This window comes from Microcebus murinus, chromosome 4 (genome assembly GCF_040939455.1).
Source record: "Microcebus murinus isolate Inina chromosome 4, M.murinus_Inina_mat1.0, whole genome shotgun sequence".
Lineage (NCBI taxonomy): Eukaryota > Metazoa > Chordata > Mammalia > Primates > Cheirogaleidae > Microcebus > Microcebus murinus.
Window position 1 is genome coordinate 9,561,092 of NC_134107.1, and position 20,537 is coordinate 9,581,628.

At 49.8% G+C, this 20,537-nt stretch overlaps 1 protein-coding gene across 1 annotated transcript; it reads right to left on the minus strand.

The window, feature by feature from the left end:
* Positions 1-1,025: 1,025 nt before the first annotated feature.
* Positions 1,026-10,012, minus strand: LTO1 (LTO1 maturation factor of ABCE1). The gene is made up of 5 exons (XM_012757671.3): positions 9,741-10,012; positions 8,251-8,356; positions 6,533-6,603; positions 3,056-3,173; positions 1,026-2,735 (listed from the first exon to the last, which is right to left on the minus strand). Exons 1-5 carry the CDS (start codon positions 9,788-9,790, stop codon positions 2,667-2,669), a joined length of 414 nt encoding a protein of 137 aa, XP_012613125.1. The 5' UTR covers positions 9,791-10,012; the 3' UTR covers positions 1,026-2,666.
* Positions 10,013-20,537: the final 10,525 nt, after the last annotated feature.

Sequence of the window (20,537 nt, forward strand, 5' to 3'; positions counted from 1 at the left end):
GAGAGGCAGAGGGACAGGGGAGAGGCAGAAAGGGACAGGGGACAGGCAGAGAGGACAGGGGAAAGGCAGAGAGGGACAGGGGAGAGGCAGAGAGGGACAGGGGAGAGGCAGAGGGACAGGGGAGAGGCAGAGGGACAGGGGAGAGGCAGAGGGACAGGGGAGAGGCAGAGAGGGACAGGGGACAGGCAGAGAGGGACAGGGGAGAGGCAGAGAGGGACAGGGGAGAGGCAGAGGGACAGGGGAGAGGCAGAGGGACAGGGGAGAGGCAGAAAGGGACAGGGGACAGGCAGAGAGGGACAGGGGAGAGGCAGAGAGGGACAGGGGAGAGGCAGAGGGACAGGGGAGAGGCAGAGGGACAGGGGAGAGGCAGAGAGGGACAGGGGAAAGGCAGAGAGGGACAGGGGAGAGGCAGAGAGGGACAGGGGAGAGGCAGAGGGACAGGGGAGAGGCAGAGGGACAGGGGAGAGGCAGAGGGACAGGGGACAGGCAGAGAGGGACGGGGAAAGGCAGAGAGGGACAGGGGAGAGGCAGAGGGACAGGGGAGAGGCAGAGAGGGACAGGGGACAGGCAGAGCGGGACAGGGGAGAGGCAGAGCGGGACAGGGGAGAGCCAGAGAGGGAGAGGGGAGAGGCAGAGGGACAGGAGAAAGGCAGAGCGGGCAGAGTGGGACAGGGGAGAGCCAGAGAGAGGGGAGAGGCAGAGGGACAGGAGAGAGGCAGAGGGACAGTAGAGAGGGGAGAGGAGAGAGGGGGGAGGGGAGGAGTCTAGGGGAGGGGGGATTAGTACTAACTGCTGACAGGTGGCTGGGCCTGGGTCAGCAGGAACTGGCCAGTCCCAACAGGAGGGGAGCCCTCTCCCACAGCAGCCATGTCTGCCCTGTGCTAACGAGACACGTGGGCAGGAATGCAACAGAAGGCAGCCCAGTGGCTGACGCAGTGCACGCCTGCCTTTGTACCCAGATCCCAGACACCTTGAGGAAGGAATGAACTCGCTAAATGTCATGTTATAAATGGTCCCAGACAAACTTTTGCTCTAAAATATGCTATTTATTTTTCCTTCAATTATAAAGATAATACATTATCAAAATGGATAACACAAAAAACATAAAAACCCACCAAAGAAAACCACAGCAAAGGCCCCTGTAGTCCCGCCACCTGGAGAGAACGCCGAGTCCTTCACTGGAAGGCGGCGGCTGTGGCGAAGGCACTGGGGGCGGGTGCCAGGCAGACCTCCGGGCCGGGGCGATGCTGCCAGTGAGAAGCGCACAGCCGGACACACACTGACCACAGCTCAGGAGAAAGCTCGGGGCCTGTCCCTCAAAAACGAAAAGCCCTTTCTCTCCTCCTAAGCACCCTTCCGAGGGCGGCCACGTGGGTGGGAACGTGCTGCCGCTGCCTCGGGGTCCTCCTGACTGGCTCTCCTGAGACCTTCTGGAATGACTTTAAAAACTTGAGTGGATTCATGGTGACCCCTTCATCATCTCACACACTGCTTTCAGATGTGCTCTCCGGGACAACGGGCAGGGAAAGCAGGCAGCATGTGGGGACTGTGGTGACCCTGGAGACACTCTCGGGAGGGTGTATTAACATGTGCCGTAACGTGTCCACTTAACTGGTGGGGGGTCCACAGAACCACCCACTCCGATAACCCGAGCCTCGCTGCCTATGTTGATGCCTTCCAAGACAAGAGGGCTCCCATCGGTAGTAAGGATGCAGTGTCCAGACGCAGTGTCCACATGAGAGGCTCCAGAGGTTTCCACATAATAACGATGGCCTGACATTTAGTCTTTGGTTCAAAATATTTTCCCCATTAACCACTTTTTAATGCTGCACAGCTCAACTCCCACTGAGGACACTGTGACAGGCGTGCCGGGCCCCCTCAGGATCAGGCTGGCCTCTCCTCCTCCCGGCCAGGTACCAGGCAAGCTGGCCGCAGTGGGCTCGCCGACACTCTGTGAGGCACAGCAGGAACCTGCGACCTGGGGTCGAGGGCAGGGTCCCCAACTCTGCGGGTGCCGCCCGCACACTGCACTGCGGTGAAGAGAGACGTGGTCTGGGGGAAGTCCTCACTCTGCTGCCGGGTGACCTAGGACCAAGCAATCCGGGCAGGCCTCAGCGTCCTCATCTGCAAGATGGGAATGAGACCTCGCTCGTGGGACGCGGGAGGCACGAGCACACGCCCTGTGCGTCACGTGGCTCAGCAGGTATGAAGGTGCTTACCGTGACTTGTCATTCACCCAGCTCGCATCCACCCTGTCTCTCTCATTAAAGAAACAAAAACTGTTCCTCTGAGTCCAGGCTTAGGGGTGGTTCTATCCAGAGCCAACCTCAGTCGAGGACCAGTAGGCCTGCCCTGCTGGGGAGGACAGGAGAAGCCACCAGACTGGACCAGTGGTGAGCAGCCCGGCCAGGGCTCCGCCAGGGACCCCCACAGACGCAGGGCAGACAGGCCCGACAGAGCACAGGCGTGCGTGCAGAGGCCCCGGGGGTGCCGGGCAACACAGGCAGAAAACCTCAGGGGGAAGGAAGCCCTTTCACTGGCCAAACTGGAGCCCTCCCTGCGGAACAATGAATACTCCATCATTGTTTGGCGTTTAATCACATTTTTAAACACTTAACATACGGACATCTGTTCCTTGATGTTTCGTCTTTGTTCATCTGTCATCCTCAAAATGAAAGTCCAGAACCTTCCGCACTAATTTTAAAGTCCGGCTGAACATTGAGTAATGAACAAAGCTGAAAACACAAAAGAGAAGAGCTGATATTTTTAGAACTTACGTGTTTTTACTGACAAGTTAGAACAACATAACCATCTCTAGCTGCAGCTTTTCTTGTCCACGCTGCCAGACCTCGCATAGTTCCTAGCACCTGTTCTCTCCACCACCCTTCAGCTTTCCCACACCGACACACAGATGACTCGCCTCGGCCGAGTGTTCGCACGGCACGCGCAGCCCCCAGACCCTTAGCACAGGGAACCCCCAGGGAACGTGCGGGCTGCGTCTCAGAGAGGGACACAATGCAGCGCTCCGAGCAAAAAAAAGCATGCAGTCACAAACCTGTTTAAATTTTCCTCTAATTCTGTCTAAGTCTTCATGGAGTTTATCGTAAGTGGGGTCATCATAAGGGAATCTCTGAATCATTCCAATCAGTGATTCTAAGACTTTCATCTTTCTGCTGTAAAGCACAGAAATAAAGACTCTTAGTGCTCGGTACACAGGAGGCTTAGCTTATGTAACAAGGATGCTGATTGCTTAAGTGCTAAGAAGTCTCAGTTCAGAAGCTGGGTGATTATTGTCTCATTACACTAAATATTTATTTACCTAGCAACATGCTTCTGCCCACACCCAGCGCCTCGACAGCTGGTGTGCTCCTAGCCTACAGGTATGCCTCTGTCCCAGCTACGGGGCTGAGCAGCTGAGGCAGCCCACGAGCCACGCTGGCCCTCGAGGTCACACACACAGGAACAGATAGAACTAGGCAAGAAGGAGAGTGGCTGGGCATGAGCAGGCCTGCTCTGGATCTGGGATCTTCCAGGATCTGGAGTGTGTGCCCGCAGCCTTTGGAGTCCAGCTGCAGGTAAACCAGCAAGCCCCCTCCCCCAAAAGGGCAGAGATCAGTCTCTGGGCTCCGAGGTTCCTTGCCAAGGAGAACAGAGAGCTTTGCTGGGAAGGCAAGGCGGTTCTACAGAAAAGGCACACACTTAGGAGCAGGGCGGCCATGAGTATGGCTGCTCTCACATACTGGTTATTGGACTTTCCTGAACCTCGGCGTCTTCATCTGTAAAAGGAGGAGAGTAACAGCAACCTCACAGGCAGGCTTTCAAGAGCATTCAATAACCCATGTGAAGCCTGGGCTTTTGTACAGAGTAGGCGCTCAGTAAATGTTAGTCTCCTAGCTTCTACCAAATCCCGGAGACCGGGACTCTCACAGGTGTGGTGGGTGGTCCAGGCCTTTTCCATGTACCACAGGATCCCAAGGAGCGCACCTCCCTCACACCACACCTGAGCATCCGAGTGTCTGCAGTGTGCTCGCCATTTGATAAATGGGAATTTTAAAGAACTGATTGTTGGCACGAATCAAGTGCTATTCAAAGCAACCATGACCTCCTGCATACATGCTAATGGTACTTAGTCAGTGCTTTCAGACACACAGATAAGTAAGTTCGCCAATGGCAAACCAGTTTTTTAACTAAGATTGCTACCTATTTGAGAAAGTGCAAAATTGTGAAAGGTCAAAGCAAGTTAATTTAAGCAACAAAGTACTTGGTTCCCAGGGAGACTGAAGGCAGATGCCAAAATGTGGGAAATGGCCACATTCTAACAAGACACAAAGAGTCCCACCCATTTCCAACTTTGCAAGTAGTGACTTATTCTGCTCTGGTCAATGACGTGACTCCGAACACACCCAGCCAGGCTCACAGTCAGTCAGCGCACGGGGGAGGGTGTGACAGTGAGTAGCTCATGGCTGCTGGTGCCAAACCTGGCCCCGGCAAGTGCCGTCTGCACGAGGGTCCGCCAGGCGGCTCAAATGTGGGCTGGGAACGTCTCGCACAGTTTTCAAAAAGCTAGTCACTTGACTGAAAGCCCACCTCTTCGTCTGAGATATCAATCTCTGTGGTTTCTTTGGTGTTAAAATACTCATTCTTTGGCCGGGCGCTGTGGCTCACGCCTGTAATCCTAGCTCTTGGGAGGCCGAGGTGGGCGGATTGCTCAAGGTCAGGAGTTCAAAACCAGCCTGAGCGAGACCCCGTCTCTACTATAAATAGAAAGGAATTAATTGGCCAACTGATATATATATAAAAAATTAGCCGGGCATGGTGGCGCATGCCTGTAGTCCCAGCTACCCGGGAGGCTGAGGCAGAAGGATCACTCGAGCCCAGGAGATTGAGGTTGCTGTGAGCTAGGCTGATGCCACGGCACTCACTCTAGCCCGGGCAACAAAGTGAGACTCTGTCTCAAAAAAAAAAAAAAAATACTCATTCTTTTACTGAATGACAACACAGATGGCAGGTGTTTTTCTTTTAATATCCTGATTTGGAAAAACTAAAAAGTAAAAGATCCTTTACCAGCTCTTTACCATTTTTTAAAAATCATACTGACTAATAAAATCCAAACATCTGTGAACCGCTGCCCGAGCACAAAGGCCTTAGGTTCCAAAGAAACCTTCGGGTAGCGCTGGTGTGGTGGAGGCGGCAGCAAGGTGTGTCTGGCAGGGCTCCACCAGCCCTTCGTCGACCACAGTGGCTCCTTCTCTATCTGTTAGACTGGGGGCACTGCTTTAAGACGTTAGGACACGCTGCTCTGGGGCAAGGGCTGGCAACCTCCTGGTGTGGCACCAATTCACACACAAGAAAGCACTTCTCCATAAGCCAGAGACTGGCGTGACGGAGAAGGGGAGGCAGGGGACAAACTCAAAGACAGCGCCTCTCCTCCTCCTGTGGCCTAGAGTCAAGCGCCAGGTTCAGCTTTGACCGCCACCCAGTGGTGGCACAGGCTGCCAACGACGACTCCAACTGCATCCCCAGCAGCCCTACCGCTCCTAGTACTCAGAGGAAATCCCCCAAAGTGTCCCTCTGCTAACATAAGAATCTGGTCAACTCCCAACTGCTCATCCAAGGAGACAGAGCCACCCATACTCAGTTGCAAGCACCCCTGTTCTTACACTTGACTATGGGTGTGGCCCACATTCTGGAAATTCTAAATATTTCACATAAAAGGACAAGTCACACACAGACAGGGAATGCCACCTTTCCTGTTGTTTGTTGTCCACTCCCCTCATGCCTCTCTCATATTAGGCAAAGCCACCAGGTGTCAGAATGATGCAAAGTGCCAGCAAAGTCCAGTTTTTCTGTCTCCCACAAGCAGCAGAGTGGCCAGACCACCTATACCTTCTACCTAAAGGTTCACTTCCAGCTTAAGACCGAAGACAGATGAAACAGGGTCACAGGGCATTAAGTAGGTAGAACATAGAAAGGATAGTTTTAAAAGGCTAAAAACAATTCAAATAATAGCTAACATTTATTTAGTGATTACAAGTACCAGAATTGAGTTAAGCACATTTAAATATATAATCTCATTAACAGAGAGTTTTTCATATAGTTGGCTATATTAAAAAACTGGTGACAATGGAGTCACCATTTCTGAGCCCAAGTCATCCCAAGATTATTGTAATCTGTTTATTAGAAGCTCAGGGGAAAGAAGAATGAGAAGATATAATGAATTTTAACATAATTTTATTGGCAGGGTATTCAAAAGCCACGTGGTGCACTGATGACTCCAGGGAAAAGGCGGGAGAATATGAGAACTCTTTCCAGAAGTAATAACAACCAGTATCCATCGAACACCTAAAATATATCTGGCACTTCCTATTTATTATTTCCTTTAAATCTCCTAACGATATTCAAGTTTGACATTATTATTTTCTCCATTTTACAGATGAGAAAACAGACAGATTAATGACCCAAGGTCATCGTTAGTAAACTATAGAACCAGAACTCCTGGTCCATATGCTGCAAAAGAAGTCCCCAATTTTACCTGTCTTTCTCAGTGGCACAACTGTGCAAGAGACATTTCCACGCAATAGCAAAACCTTGATAACACCCGATCTGTGAATTGAAAAGATATTTAAGAGTGAAATTAGTAAGCAATTAGCTATACTTTGTCTGATCACCAATTCTCAAAATGAAAGGTGAAAACAGAGGGTAATGGTGCTGCTCATATCATTGTTCTGGAAGTACCTGTTGAGCACCAGCAATAGAAGTCAGGAAGTAAAATCATCAGTGGGGCAGCCCACCTCCAAGATGGCCCCAGTACTCTTCATCCCCTGGCACTCGTGCCCTGTGCAGTCCCCTTGACACTCTACCAGCAGTAGAGGCCTGTATAACCAACAGAATATGGAGGAAGGGACAGCACATGACTTCTGAGGCAAGATATAGAAGACAATGTCACTTTTGCCTGGCTTGCTTTCTTGGGCCACCTGCTACTGGATGTCATGAGGACACTCCAGATGCCCTGTGGAGGGGGCCATGCCCCTGGTCATGTGAGTGCACCACCTCAGGGGCAGCTCTTCCAGCCCCAGTCAGGCCCAGGCTGACATTCCTGCTGCAGCCTCATGAGACACTCTGAGCCAGAACCACCCAGTGAAGCTGCTCCTGAGTTCCTGATCCTCAGAAACTGTGTGAGGTAATAAATGTTTGCTATTGTTTAAGCACATGCATTTTGTGGGGGCCTGTTCTGCAGCATCAGCTACCTAATACAGTCTTAACTGCTTCAACTCAGATCTTGTCACTTAAGATCAGTTATCTGCAAGTGAGGGCCAATCCAGGAAAAAAAGAGCAAGAAGAAAAGAAAAATGATGGATTTTATATAATTTCAAGGTAAATGTAAATGGAATATCTTCACATGACAAAGGAATAGCTTCACCATTTTTTGGGTGAGGATTCAGCTGGCTTAAGACTTGAGACAAGCCAGTTGTGGTGGCTCACGCCTGTAATCCTAGTACTCTGGGAGGCCAACGTGGGAGGACTATTTGAGCTCAGGAGTTTGAGACCAGCTGAGCAAGAGCAAGACCCCATTTCTACTAAAAAAATAGAAAGAAATTAGCTGGACAACTAAAAATATACAGAAAAAATTAGCTAGGCATGGTGGTGCATGCCTGTAGTACCAGCTACTCAGGAGGCTAAGGCAGTAGGATTGCTTTAGCCCAGGAGTTTGAGGTTGCTGTGAGGTAGGCTGATGCCACGGCACTCTAGCCCAAGCAGCAGAGTGAGACTCTGTCTAAATAAATAAATAAATAAAAAGAAACAAAAGACTTCAGACAGCATCAGGATACTCTAAACTACGGAGACCAAGAACTTGTTTTCTCATTCACCAGCCTGCATAATTTAACTCTCTCTATACAGTAACATGCTTTATCTGTTCTATACAAACAATATTTCTTCATCAATGCTCTATCTAAGCTGAGTGTGGTGGCACACAACTGTAGTCCCAGCTACTCAGGAAGCTGAGGCAGAAGGATCGCTTAAGCACAGGAGTTCAAGGCTGCAGTGAGCTATGACTGTGCCACTGTACTCCAGCCTGGGCGACAGAGTAAGACCTTGTCCCTTAAAAAAAAACCTATCTAATCTATTAACTCCCACAAAGACTGCAATTTTGAGAGCCCTGACATTCTGACTCAATCATACTGAACATCAAAGTAAATTATATCCCATAAATGAAGACGATTCATTCCCGAGTGGGGTGTCCCTACTTACCTCAGATCCAATTTTAGCTCCATGTAACGTGCCATATTGTCTTCCTTCAATTATACCCAAACTACTGCCTTCTTCATAGCCTTCCTGATACCCTTCCCCATGAAACCTGTGAAGAAGCAGCACACTTCATCAAACATGAGAAAGAGTATTTTTTTCCCAGAGAAACCTTTCTCTCTTATATTACCCAGACTCGATAAGACAAGACAAAGTATAGCAGAAAAAGCCTAAAACTCAAATCACAGGACGCAGGCTCCAGTTCCAGGTTTAGCATTTCCTAAGTTTCTCCTCTAGCAAGTCACTGTACCTCTTGAAGCTCAATTTTCTTTGTCTACAATGAAGGGCTAAATTAGTGATTACCAAACCTGGTGGAGTACTAGAAACACACAAGGAAAATTTAAAGATATGAACTCAAAAGCCTCCCCCCAACATTCAACAAGTCTGAAGTAATGCCCAGGAATCTATTTTCCAAAATCTCCTAGGGAGGTCTGGTGTGAAGCCAGGTTAAGGAGCTAAAGTTCTATCTGCAAGTAACACTCACTCAAGTCAATCATTTCCAAAAACAAACAAACAAAAACTCTGCAACATATACAGGGCTTTTCATAACTCAGTAGAATAAGAGAGAAATGCCATCAGATCACCACAAAAGTATGATGTATCTGGGACAGCACTGACCTTTGGGGCTCAGCGGTGGAAATGGCACTCTTAACCTACAGTCACCAAAGATGAAAGGAGCTTTTTGATGCACCTCATGAAGCTGAGTGTATAGCTCCCCACTTAGTTGTGTGACCCTGGGAAGTGACTGTGCTTCCTTATCTGTAAATTAGAGAGAGTAATGGGATCTACATCCTAAGTAGGACTAAGATATATGACTGGAGTCGAAAGAACACTTAGCTCAGTGTCTGACTCATAGTAGTGTTAAACAAATGTCAGCGACTGACTGTTCACTTGCTTTCTTAACTGACATCTACTGACGTCTCCCGTGGGCCAGGCGCTGGACGTCCGCCACAAGGCCACTCACATGTCCCCTGCTGTCATAGCACTAGGTGTTCCCAGGGGGCTCTAGAGGGAAAGGGATGACGTCTGTCACATTCATCAGCATGTCCGTGAATACTGCCGTATGTCCTACGATTCATGAACAAGAAAAAGTGGCAGCTCCCAGATGGCAAAGTTCTGTCCCACCAGAGGCCGGGGCGTCCCTGGAGGAAGGGAGTCGCCAGCCGAGCAGATGCTAGGGGCAGCCCCTGATAGGGGAGGCGGGTCTGGAAGAGCAGCTGGGCACGTGGCCCCGCAGGGGGGGCCGAGGCGTAAAGGAGAATCAATAGCATCTCGGCCCCACCCTTGTCCCCTGTTTTCAGGGTCACAAGGCGCTCTCCCAAGGCACACGCACGCCCGCAGGACGCAGGCACTAGCGGCCGTCGCAGCCCGCAGCCAGCGGTACGTCAGCTGAGCGAGGACCTAACGCGCGGCGGGGGTCCGGCCTCGCCACCCACCTCTCATCCGCCATCACGATAGCGTCGAACATGTCCTGGCTCCCAGCCATGGCGGCAGCGGCCCGCCCCCGCCCCCCGGGCTCCTGCCACCCTGCGCGGCCAGGGCCAACCCGCGAGGCTCGGGCACCTCCGCACCGCTCCTGAGGACGCCAAGCCCACTTCCGGGAGCGGCTGCGCGGGGCAGGCCGGGTAAGAACGGCACGCGCGAGGGTCCAGAAGGCGCCGGCCCTGGAGCGGACGCATGCGCGGCTGCGGCTGTGGGCGGGGCTTGGCTCGGACGAAGCCCCGCCCCGTGGCCCTGGATTTCTCCCTTTGCGGCGACGACTGGCCGATGGGTATCCAAGAACCTCAGCGGGCTCTGCGCGTGGAATTTCCGGGTCTGTAGCTCTGTGTGTCATCCGCGTGGGAGACGTTTCCGAACGCGGCTCCTAAAAAGCTGTTTCAGTCCGTCCGGGGCGACAGAGTGCGCCTGTGAAACGCCCCGAGCCTCCCACGAAAGTCGAGGGTAAAACGGGGTGCTTTGTCACTCGACACTGGCCACCTTTCCGCCACCTGGCGCAGGCCGCGAACTCCAGCATCACCGTCTGCAGGTGGGGCCACAGGTGAGGCGGCCCACGCACGCCGCGAACGCCGGGAACAGGCATCCGAACGTCCTCAGGGTCCGCAGTAGAGCTCTGCCAGTGGCCGTGCATGGGATGAATAGCAAAGCAAAAGCATTAACAACAACAACAACAGCAAAAATACCACTTTCTTTCTGTTACTCCAATAATAATAGCAAAACAAAAACATTTAAAAAAAATACCAGGCCGGGCGCTGTGGCTCACGCCTGTAATCCTAGCTCTTGGGAGGCCGAGGCGGGCGGATTGCTCAAGGTCAGGAGTTCAAAACCAGCCTGAGCAAGAGCGAGACCCCGTCTCTACTATAAATAGAAAGAAATTAATTGGCCAACTGATATATATACAAAAAATTAGCCGGGCATGGTGGCGCATGCCTGTAGTCCCAGCTACTCGGGAGGCTGAGACAGAAGGATCACTCGAGCCCAGGAGTTTGAGGTTGCTGTGAGCTAGGCTGACGCCACGGCACTCACTCTAGCCTGGGCAACAAAGTGAGACTCTGTCTCAAAAAAAAAAAAAAAAAAAAAAAAAAAAATACCACTTTCTTTCTGTTATTCCAACAATAATAGCCTGGACAGGGCTTTTAAGTGCAATTTCCATTTTATTTTTTTCCAAAGGATAGTTTTTCCTCAGTCCTCAAGGACTCCACTCTTACTTGGGCTTTGGTGGAGGTCACAGGGCAGCACCCACAGGTGGAAATTAGGGTGGGAGTTTGGCAGGACCCTTGTTTCTTCTTTTCTTTGTCATCTGGAAAGTGAGAACACGAAAGAGGCATCAATTTCTTAAAAATAGGAATTTCTAACAATTTGAACAGGATTTATATAGGAAAACTACAGGTACACCGTGATGCCGGGTGAGGAGACTGAACAAATGTAGTACCAAGCAAAAATTCACGTGCTTGGGGAATAGGTATCAAAATCCTAAATTTCATCTACATGAATAAATTAGAATAACTAAGACGTTTTTGAAAAACACAATGATACGGAAAAGTTGCCATACCAAATATGAAAAGATAAGGTGTCAATGTAAATGTGGCATGTTGGTTCAAGAAGAGACAGATCGATCCATAAAATAGAGATTGGTCCAGACAGTGGACTCTTGTACAACTGTCTCACATGATAAAAAGAATCACAAATTAATGGGCAAAGAGAATATTAGTAACTATAATGGAAAAATTGGATGTTTAGGAAAAGTCAACCTTCATTTATATTTCACGCCATTCATCAAAATAATTCCAGATGAACTAAAAAGTTAACTGATTTTAAAAAAAGACATTAAAAAATCTAGCTGAAACATTCTGATGAGTACATACATGCTCTTTTAACACGTAAAAACCATGGAGGAAATCACAAGGGGCAAAGCCAACATATTTTACCATGTGAAATGCAAACTTGTGTGTGACAAAAGTGGGTAATAATATTAAAACTGAAAGAACAATATGGAGAAATATTTTTCATAAATGCTATAACTAAAATAATAATATTTCTGGTGTATAGAGAACTGATTAAAATGGATAAGAAATAAATGCATCCTTACAGGGAAAAAAAATGGGCCAAGGACTTGAATACATAATTCACAGAGCAACAGCTGGCCGACAAGTAGAGCAGAGCGCCTTCCCAATAACCAAGCATGCCAACAAAAAACAATGAGGTGTAGTTTTTATCTTTTAAAATCTTAAACTTTTTTTTTCCTTTTTTAGAATTAAAAGATACTTTCATTGCCCACAGGTGCATAAATTAAAGCCACCTTTTGGTCAGGCAGTTCCAAAAAACAGGAAGAGCTTCTTAAATGTTTTTATCCTTTGACCTCGTCATTTCATTTCTAGGACTTCACCTCAAGGAAATAACCAGAGAAAAGTGAAAATTTTATGTACAATGATGTGCAATGCAGCATGATTTGTAAAATCAAGACAGGGAAAGCAGCTTATGTTGACAAAATGGTAAAATAATGATATGCATTATAGGCTATTCATGTTGAAGTCTCTTAACCATTACAAATATATTTGAAACAAATATAATGTCATGGGAAATGTTGATGATGTTTAAGGAGAAAGAAAAAAAAAACTCTATGTATACTTGAATTCCAATTACACAATTGAATTCCGATTAAACAATTATTCATTTACAAAAAGTGAAAGTACATACACCAAAATGTTAATGGTGACTGTGACTAAATTTTGGAATTGCAGTCATTTTTTAACTTCCTCATTTACAGTTTTTGAAGTATCTCATGTTTACACCATGAACTTAAGTTACTTTAATAAGCATTAAAAAACCAAAATATTTTTGGAAGAGAAGATTAAATAGATTTTGTATTATTTTGTGCTTATAATGTCTTTTAATTTCGGAGTTTTTTTTTCCATAAGCAAATAAAATCACAAAACACTTGGAATGTAGGAAAAAGGAAAAATAAATCCACCCTTGCACCACTCTGGCCACTAATTGATTTTTGCTCATTTTCTTATATTTCTTCCCTTGAATTTTCACATAACATAATGTATGTGCGATTTTATATCCTTCTTCTCTGCCCAATTAACAGTATATTACAAACATCTCCCTGAATAAGGGAACTGTTCTCTTATTCGTATTTAAGATAGATTTTTGAGCATAAATTTTATTAGCTAAAATAAAATAAAATATATCTTTTGGCATAGGAGAACGGGTAGGTAGTGAGGGGAAATTTAAAAACCACTTACAGAATAATGCCCATGAACATAGATAGAGACTTATATAGAAGAACACAGGTCTTAATTTTAAACTTTAAAAAATTTTGCAAAGCATTGAAAGTTTATATGTCTTCCAAAAATCAACCCTATTTATCAATCTATTAATCTGAAATAAAGCTTCAGAGAGATTCTCCTCAAAATTTGTAATTTGTTCCTTGATTTTGTTCCTAAAATATTTTTTGAACCCGATTGTCCTAACATTAAACGGGGAGAGTCTGATTATATTATCTTGGATTTTCAATATTGTGTTTACAACTTGCTTTGTTTTCAAATAAGGACCAGACTTTAAAATAGGGCCTTGAAAATAGAAAAACGTGGGAGTTTTCAAGAGCAAACATTATTGACTTCAAAATCCTTAAATAAGTTTCAAATTTCTTGTCTGTTTTAGCAAGTGAACATATAAAAAGTAGGTAGGAAAAATCTGAATTACTGTCTCTCCTTGCTTTGAAAAAACATTTGTGATATTTGCCTGTGTATATCTTACAAACTAAAATTTCCACACTTAATTAAGTGAAATAAATTTGCATAGGTATGATTGATAATTCTGTGTAGGTACAATGAAGACTATCTAAAGAGGTTCTCCAAAGTATAGAGTTTTCTAAGCTCCGATTTTGAGTTCCTTTGAAAGCTGCATTATCATATTCATTCCAGTGGTTTCAAAACAATGTTATTAAACATTTAATTTATAACAAAAAATATAAAGGAGATGATATAATCACTCCCAGGAATCTACCACATTAAAAAATAAAGCACATTTTAAAAAATAGAAATATTTCACATTTTCTTATTCAAGTTCAGAAAAAAAAAAAACCCAGGTCAATATAACTAAAGTGAAAAATAAATTCATCAAAGCTTAATATTACAAGGTGGTCACTAATAGGAATTGATTTTTTTAAAAATGTTTATATCTCTGCAGCAAAATACTAGGCAGCTTCCAAAGCAAACCAAAGCTGAAAATATAGATCTACTGTTGTTAACCTGGAAACTCATCCATTTTATTAGGACAAAAACAGCAAGTTAAAAACAATATATCACTTGTTCTTATTTTGGTTCAAGAAAAAGCCCTCGGGCACATGGTCAGGTTTTCATGCCTGTATAGAAATAACCTACCAGCACAGGTTCCCTAAGGTGACGGTGGGCGTATGTGAGTGATACGATCATGAGTCATCTTTACTTTTCCTTTATACGTTTCTGTATTTTGTGATTTGGGTTTATTTGTTTTGGTTTTTTTCAAGCACAAAGTGAGTATGCCTTTCATGATCGGGGGAAAAAAGCTATTTTAAAATTCTTGAGGTCGTTCAATGACAATTCACTTCAAGGAACTAAACCTTCATCTCGTCTGTATTCATCACAGATAAATGACTACACAGTTGGAAAAAGAGGCATTTCAGGGGCTTCAAATCCAAGTTTGATGCCCTGGGGCAGGGTGACGGGAATCCGAGGGTCGAGTCCCACTTGGTCTTTTCTGGCTGAGTGTCCCCTCTGTTCCTTCGCTAACAGAGGTGCTCAGGAGCCTGCCTGCTTCTATGGGGAACCCTGGCAGCCATAGTGCAGGAGCCCTGGGTGGGCCAGGGGCGGGGGTGGGGGTGGGGCCTGGTGCTATGGCCAGTGACCAAGAGCAGGGCTCCTCTGAGCCTTCTCCTGGCTGCAGAAGGGCCCTGGCCAGCAAAGGTCAGCCTCTGCCCTGCCCGCCCCCAAGGCAGCAGGGAGCCTCGGGGCTGGATGGCATTGGCCAAGGTGGTGTTTGTCAAGATCTGAGATTTGGGCCAACCTGTGTGACCCAAGTCCCTTAGCTCCTACTTACTCCATTTTTCTGACTGCTTCAGGGACAGAGCCATTGCTTCCAAATGCAGGCTGCAGAGAAGTCAGCTTCTTTTGTCTGGGCAGGTGGGGTCCCACCAGCATTCCTTAAGCATAGGCTGGTCTCAGGGGAGTCTTCCTTATGCTTCTGTAGAAGCAGAGACTATTTGGGGAAGCAGCACAAGGATCTAGTGACAGTACTTCCACTGGGAGGGGACTGGAAGTCTGAGAGGAGACTTACTTTTCACTGTATACCCTTGTATTAGTCAGGTTAGGTGAGGCTGTGCTGCAGTAACAAATAAACCCTGACGTCTCAGTGGCTGAGCCGGGAAGGGCTATTTCCCACTTACACAGAGGCCACTACGGATCGGGGAGCTCTCCTTCACCCTGTAGGACCCAGGGCCTCCTAGTCACCCCCGTAGGAGAAGAGAGAGATGGAGGAAGCAGGCTACCTCCTAACCACCTTGTCCCACAACACTTCTTCTTACGTTCTGTTGGCCACATGGCCCTGAGCAGACCGCAAGGGAGCCCGGGAAATGGAGAGCCCATGGATGCTTGTGCAACTCCGTCTCTGCCACAATGCTTTTGTGCTGTTGAGATTGTTTGTAACCTTGCAATTATGTGGCTTCTCCAATTTGAAAGAAAGAAAAGAGAGAGAGGGAGTTGTTATCTAATACATGTTATTGAATATATCATATCTGATATAACAGGTGGGATATATTAGTCATCTCTCCTCACCCAACTGAACAAAATGCAATAAGTGCTTTCAAAGAGATGTGCCATAAGAACATTTTATGGACAGTAATTTTAAAAACTTGTTTCTCCAAAGCTGTAATTTCCAAAGTAAAGATTTAAATATTGAAAGTTTAAATATCAGCAGTCACCAGAGGTGAAGAGCCTACTTTGCACAGGGCCTGGCACATAGTAGTGCTCAGCAAATGGCAGTTGACTGACTATGTGAGAATGCAGTGTGCCAGGTGGCAGAGAGGGCCCCGCCGGGCCTGTGGGGGAGGACAGGCTGTGTTTGCCGCGGTGTTTGATCATGGCCTTCAGGCGTCATCCCAATTAAAAGGGTGACCAGATAAATGGTTTTCTTTCCAGAGCTCAAAGACCTTTAACCAAAACCAGACCCAGGCCTTCCGAGCTGGGCCCGCGGCCCTGTCTGCAGTCGAGGAGGTGGAGGCACCAAGAAGAAAGGGCTGGCCCGGCCCTGGCCGGTTCTGCCACGCTGAGGCAGAGGCGGTGACCCCGCTGATGCCACGTGGTGGGTCCCGGCAGGACCCAGCTCTGCTCCTCCCTGAGATATTGTCCCTCCATGTGGAGACAGTTAGGGTTCATGTCCCCTCTTTGGGGAGGCTTTAAGAGGGTCTCCACACATGACTGACACCCCTTCGTTTCTTCAGAAGGCTTAGCGCTGAGCCTGCAGCGACTGCCTTTGCAGGGCTGTGGCCTTCCTCTGCCCCCAACCCGCCCAGGCTTGACCTCTCCTCTGCCCCCTGCCCGCCCAGGCCACCCGCAGCCCTTCCCCCTGCACACATCCCTCTAACCCCGCCCGGGGCACCCCTCCTTCCCCAGCCCTGTAGGGCACCCCGAGGGCTGTGAGGGGCGGCCCTGCCGTTTCCTTCTCCCTCCTCCTGCCCTGGCCGCTGGACAGCAGGGCTGTGGCTCCTCTTTAATCTCCTGCCGCCCTGAAACGCGAGGCATGAAGGACGGGCAGCGCTCCTCATCTGCGTTCGCTCCTCCAGTCGCTGTGCTGCCAGGAAACCGCCTTTCTTGGCATCTGAAACGCAGTCTTGCCAGCTGGGCGAGTTTCTTGAGGGCATTAGTGGACTTTGCCTTCTGGCGCCTCAGTTTCCTCACCTGTATAGTGAGAGCAATCCTGGGACCCCCTTCTCAGGGCGGACATGAGGAGGAGTCCCTTGCATGCACGAAATGGGATAAATATATTAATAAACATTATGAATGTGATGAATTCTTGGTAAATCGTTAGTTAGTGTCACGTTGTGGAAAGGGCAGAGCCCGCCTCTCCCTTCGCCCCGCCGGTTGCCCGGCACACACCAGGGCCGAGGGGGACGCTTGCCCCAGGTGCTTCCCTTCCTGGGCGCTCTGCGGGAGCGGGCCGGCGGGGACAGCGGGCCGGCGGGGACAGCGGGGACAGCGGGCCGGCGGGGACAGCGGGGACAGCGGGCCGAGCGCGCAGCTGCAGGTTCGCTCCGGGCAGCCCAGCCCGCCCCGCTCCCGAGGCCTGGCCCCTGCGCCGTTAAGGGGCCCCGGACCCCAATCGAGCCCCCACGACCGCGCACCTGCGGCCCCGCGCGGGCCCGCCCGCACCTGCCGCCAGGGGCCGCCGTCGCGCCGCGGGAGCGCGGTCTCGGGTCGCCGCCTGCCGGCCTCGGCGCCGTCTGCCTGGGAACGCGCTGCCCCCAGCCCGGCCACCGCGCGGCGGATTAGGACCTTAGGCGGCCAGACCCTTTTCTTCCATCATCACTTGCGATTCTTAAAGACCTGCTTTGGAGACGGACACGGCCAGCGCCGCGCAGGGGACGACACCGAGGCTAGGGGAGGTGTCTCACCCGGGCCCCAGGCTGCTTCCTCCCGCGGTGGCACCCCGCCTGCCTCCGCCCACTCAGCTCCCGTTGGGCCGAGGTTGGGCACGGACTCCCGCTCAGAGCGCTCAGGTCGCATATGGGGAGAAGGGGCCCCGGCCCAGGTGGCAGGGTACCTGGCTCTGATAGGGTAAGCGGGACCATGGAGCCCTGCCTCCCGGGGCCCCAGGGAGGAGGGCACTCACGTCTGGATGCTTTCCTGGCAGCCTGCCCCGATCTGGGCCCAGCAGCTCCCCGAGCTCCAGGCTGGTGTTGGGGTCCAGACTTCAGGCAGGCGTGGGTCCCCCCGGGCATCTGTCAGGAGCCACAGAGCAGGACAGCTGACAAGGGAAGGAGGTTTCCCCATGCCCTGTAAGGGCCCCCCAGACCCCTGCCTTCCTGGGGAAGGCAGGACTCCCTGAGGCCCGGGGCTGCCTGCCAGGCAGTGGGGGGCAAGCTCAGGGCCTGGCTCCATCATGGTGGGTTCTCAGTCCTCCCAAAAGTGCAGTGAGTGGACATGGTTCTGACGAGTCTGCCTCCGTGCCCAAGTGTGCGTTAAAGCTTTCCCTGGGAAAACTGAGAGTGCAAGCTGGCAGCCTCTGGAAAGATTTTAGACGTGCGTACTCATGTCAGCCTGGCAACGCCACTAGTGGCCCTCCACTGTGGTGGTTGAATGGTGACCCCCACAAGATGTGTTCTAACTCCGAGAACCTGTGAATGTGACCCGATTTGGAAAAAAGGGTCTTTGCAGATGTAATTAAGTGAAATATCTTGAGATGAGATCACCCTGGAGTACCCACATGAGCCCCAAATCCAATGGCAAGTGTCCGTCCTTATAAGAAGAGGAGAGAGAGAGGAGAGGAGGCCACAAGATGACAGAGGCAGGAGCTATGCAGCCACGGCCAGTGTTGCCTGGGCCACCAGAAGCAGGAAGAGGCCAGGAGGGATCCTCCGCTAGAGCCTTGGGAGGGGGCCTGGCCCTGTTGACACCTTGGTCTCAGGCTTCTGGCCTCCAGACTGTGAAAGCATAAATGTCTGTTGTTTTGAGCCACCCCGTTAGTGGTAATTTGTATGGCCGCCCCAGGAACTGAATATACCACCCTAGAACAATACTTGGTAACGTGCACCAAGAGACGTGCTCCAGGATGTTTCTAGAAAGTGGTCGTTACGAGGGAAAGCATCGCAGCGTCCTGCGGTCCTCCGAACAGGCCCTGGAGCCAGAGCTCGTCCGTGGTGGGGTGGAACAGGTGCGGGCCTCGCGGGGCTGGTTTAGTTGGTGTGGTCAGGAAAGACTGGAATAAAGTGAGGGAGTCGTATGACATTTGGGGAAAGAACATTCCAGGCAGAGGGCACTGAAGACCCTGAGGATGAGTGGTCAGGGTGCAGGAACAGGAAGGAGAGAAGAGGGCTGCTGTGGTGGGGGGAAGGTGGGCTGGGAGAAGGCTGGCAGGCACAGCTGGGGGAGAAGGGGGTGGGTGGGGATTGCAGGGGGCCAGGGACCCCCCGTGGTACCTGTGTATAGAGCAATATGCACCTCCCTCCCCGTGGGGGCAGGAGGAGTGGTGGAAGAGGAAGATTTCACTTTGTAGATAGAATTTGCTTTGTCACGATGAGAATAATTCATGCCAGTCGTTATTAGTATAATCAAAAATACACCCTTCTAAAAGGACACTAGTCCTAAATCCAACCTCCCATTTTACAGGTGGGAAGACGGAGGCCCAGAAAGGGCCCAGGGCGTCTGTTGGGGGTCACCTGCAGGCTGGTGTCCGAGGTGCAGCTGGAGAGGACGCCTCCTTCCCTCCGCCCATCCGTGTGGCCTGGGGGAGGTGGGGTTTGGTGGGCTGGATTTTCGTTCTGTGTCCATGGCAGGTGGAACTTCCCCAAGACCTGCAGAAAAGCTTTCTACAACCCCCTGGGGCCCTCCGGATGAAGTTAAAATTTTTGGTTTAGCCAAGAGCAGCCCTCCTCGCTTAGCTTTCATGCCATCACTCAACTCGGGGCAGCTCCTGGTGCCAGGCGGGCTCTGGGCCAGCACGCCGAGCGAGGCACAGGCCCTCCCTGTCCCCAAGAAGCTCATGGTCAGGTGGAATTTGCAACTCTTCAGAGGCCTGGTAAGTGCTGAGGGGCACCCACTCACCCCACAAACGTCAGGGCCCCCAGCTGCGGGTCCTGGAGCTGCGGGTCTGGCAGGGAATGGAACTGTGAAACCCGCCTCGCCGAGCCCACGTCCCAGGGAAGACAGGTAAGTACAGGTTAAATACTCTCCTCCGTCCTTCGGTTTTAACATGCTATATGGCAAGAGATAATATATAAAAAGTTTGTTGGGCTGCCGTAACAAAGTACCGACACCTGGTGACCTCAACAACACAGATATGTATTGTTCTGTCACATTCTGGAAGGCCAGAGGTCTGAGAGCAAGGTGTCACAGGGCAGGTTCCTCGCTCCTTAGCTCACAGATGGCCATCTTCTCCCTGTGTCCTCACGTGGCCTCTTTATCTTCTTCTTCTTCTTCTTTTTTTTTTTTTTTGGAGACAGAGTTTCACTGTTGCCCTGGGTAAAGTGCAGTGGACTAGAGTGTCGTGGCGTCAGCCTAGCTCACAGCAACCTCAAACTCCTGGGCTCAAGCGATCCTCCTGCCTCAGCCTCTTGAGTAGCTGGGACTACAGGCATGCGCTACCATGCCTGGCTAATTTTTCTATTTTTAGTAGAGACAGTCTTGCTCTTACTCAGGCTGGTCTTGAACTCCTGAGCTCAAGTGATCCTCCCGCCTTGGCCTCCCATAGGGCTAGGATTATAGGCATGAGCCACTGTGCCCGGCCACTGTCTGTCTTCTTATTGATCATTTGGATTACAGCCTTACTCACGTAACCTTATTTAACCTTAATCATCTTATTGAACCTTAATTACCTCTTCGAAAGTCCTATCTTCAAGTACAGTCGTACTCTAAGGTGTACTTAGGGTTAAGACTATAACATACGCCGGGTGTGGTGGCTCACACCTATAATCCTAGCATTCTGGGAGGCCGAGGCGGGTGGATTGCTCGAGGTCAGGAGTTCGAAACCAGCCTGAGCAA

Excerpts from the sequence above, each read along its gene's own strand:
- LTO1 (XM_012757671.3), bottom strand. The coding sequence starts at position 9,790 with ATGGCTGGGAGCCAGGACATGTTCGACGCTATCGTGATGGCGGATGAG. Across the intron at positions 8,357-9,740 it reads ATCGTGATGGCGGATGAGAG|GTTTCATGGGGAAGGGTATC; the intron begins GTGGGTGGCGAG and ends GCTTCTTCACAG. Across the intron at positions 6,604-8,250 it reads GAGCTAAAATTGGATCTGAG|ATCGGGTGTTATCAAGGTTT; the intron begins GTAAGTAGGGAC and ends TTCAATTCACAG.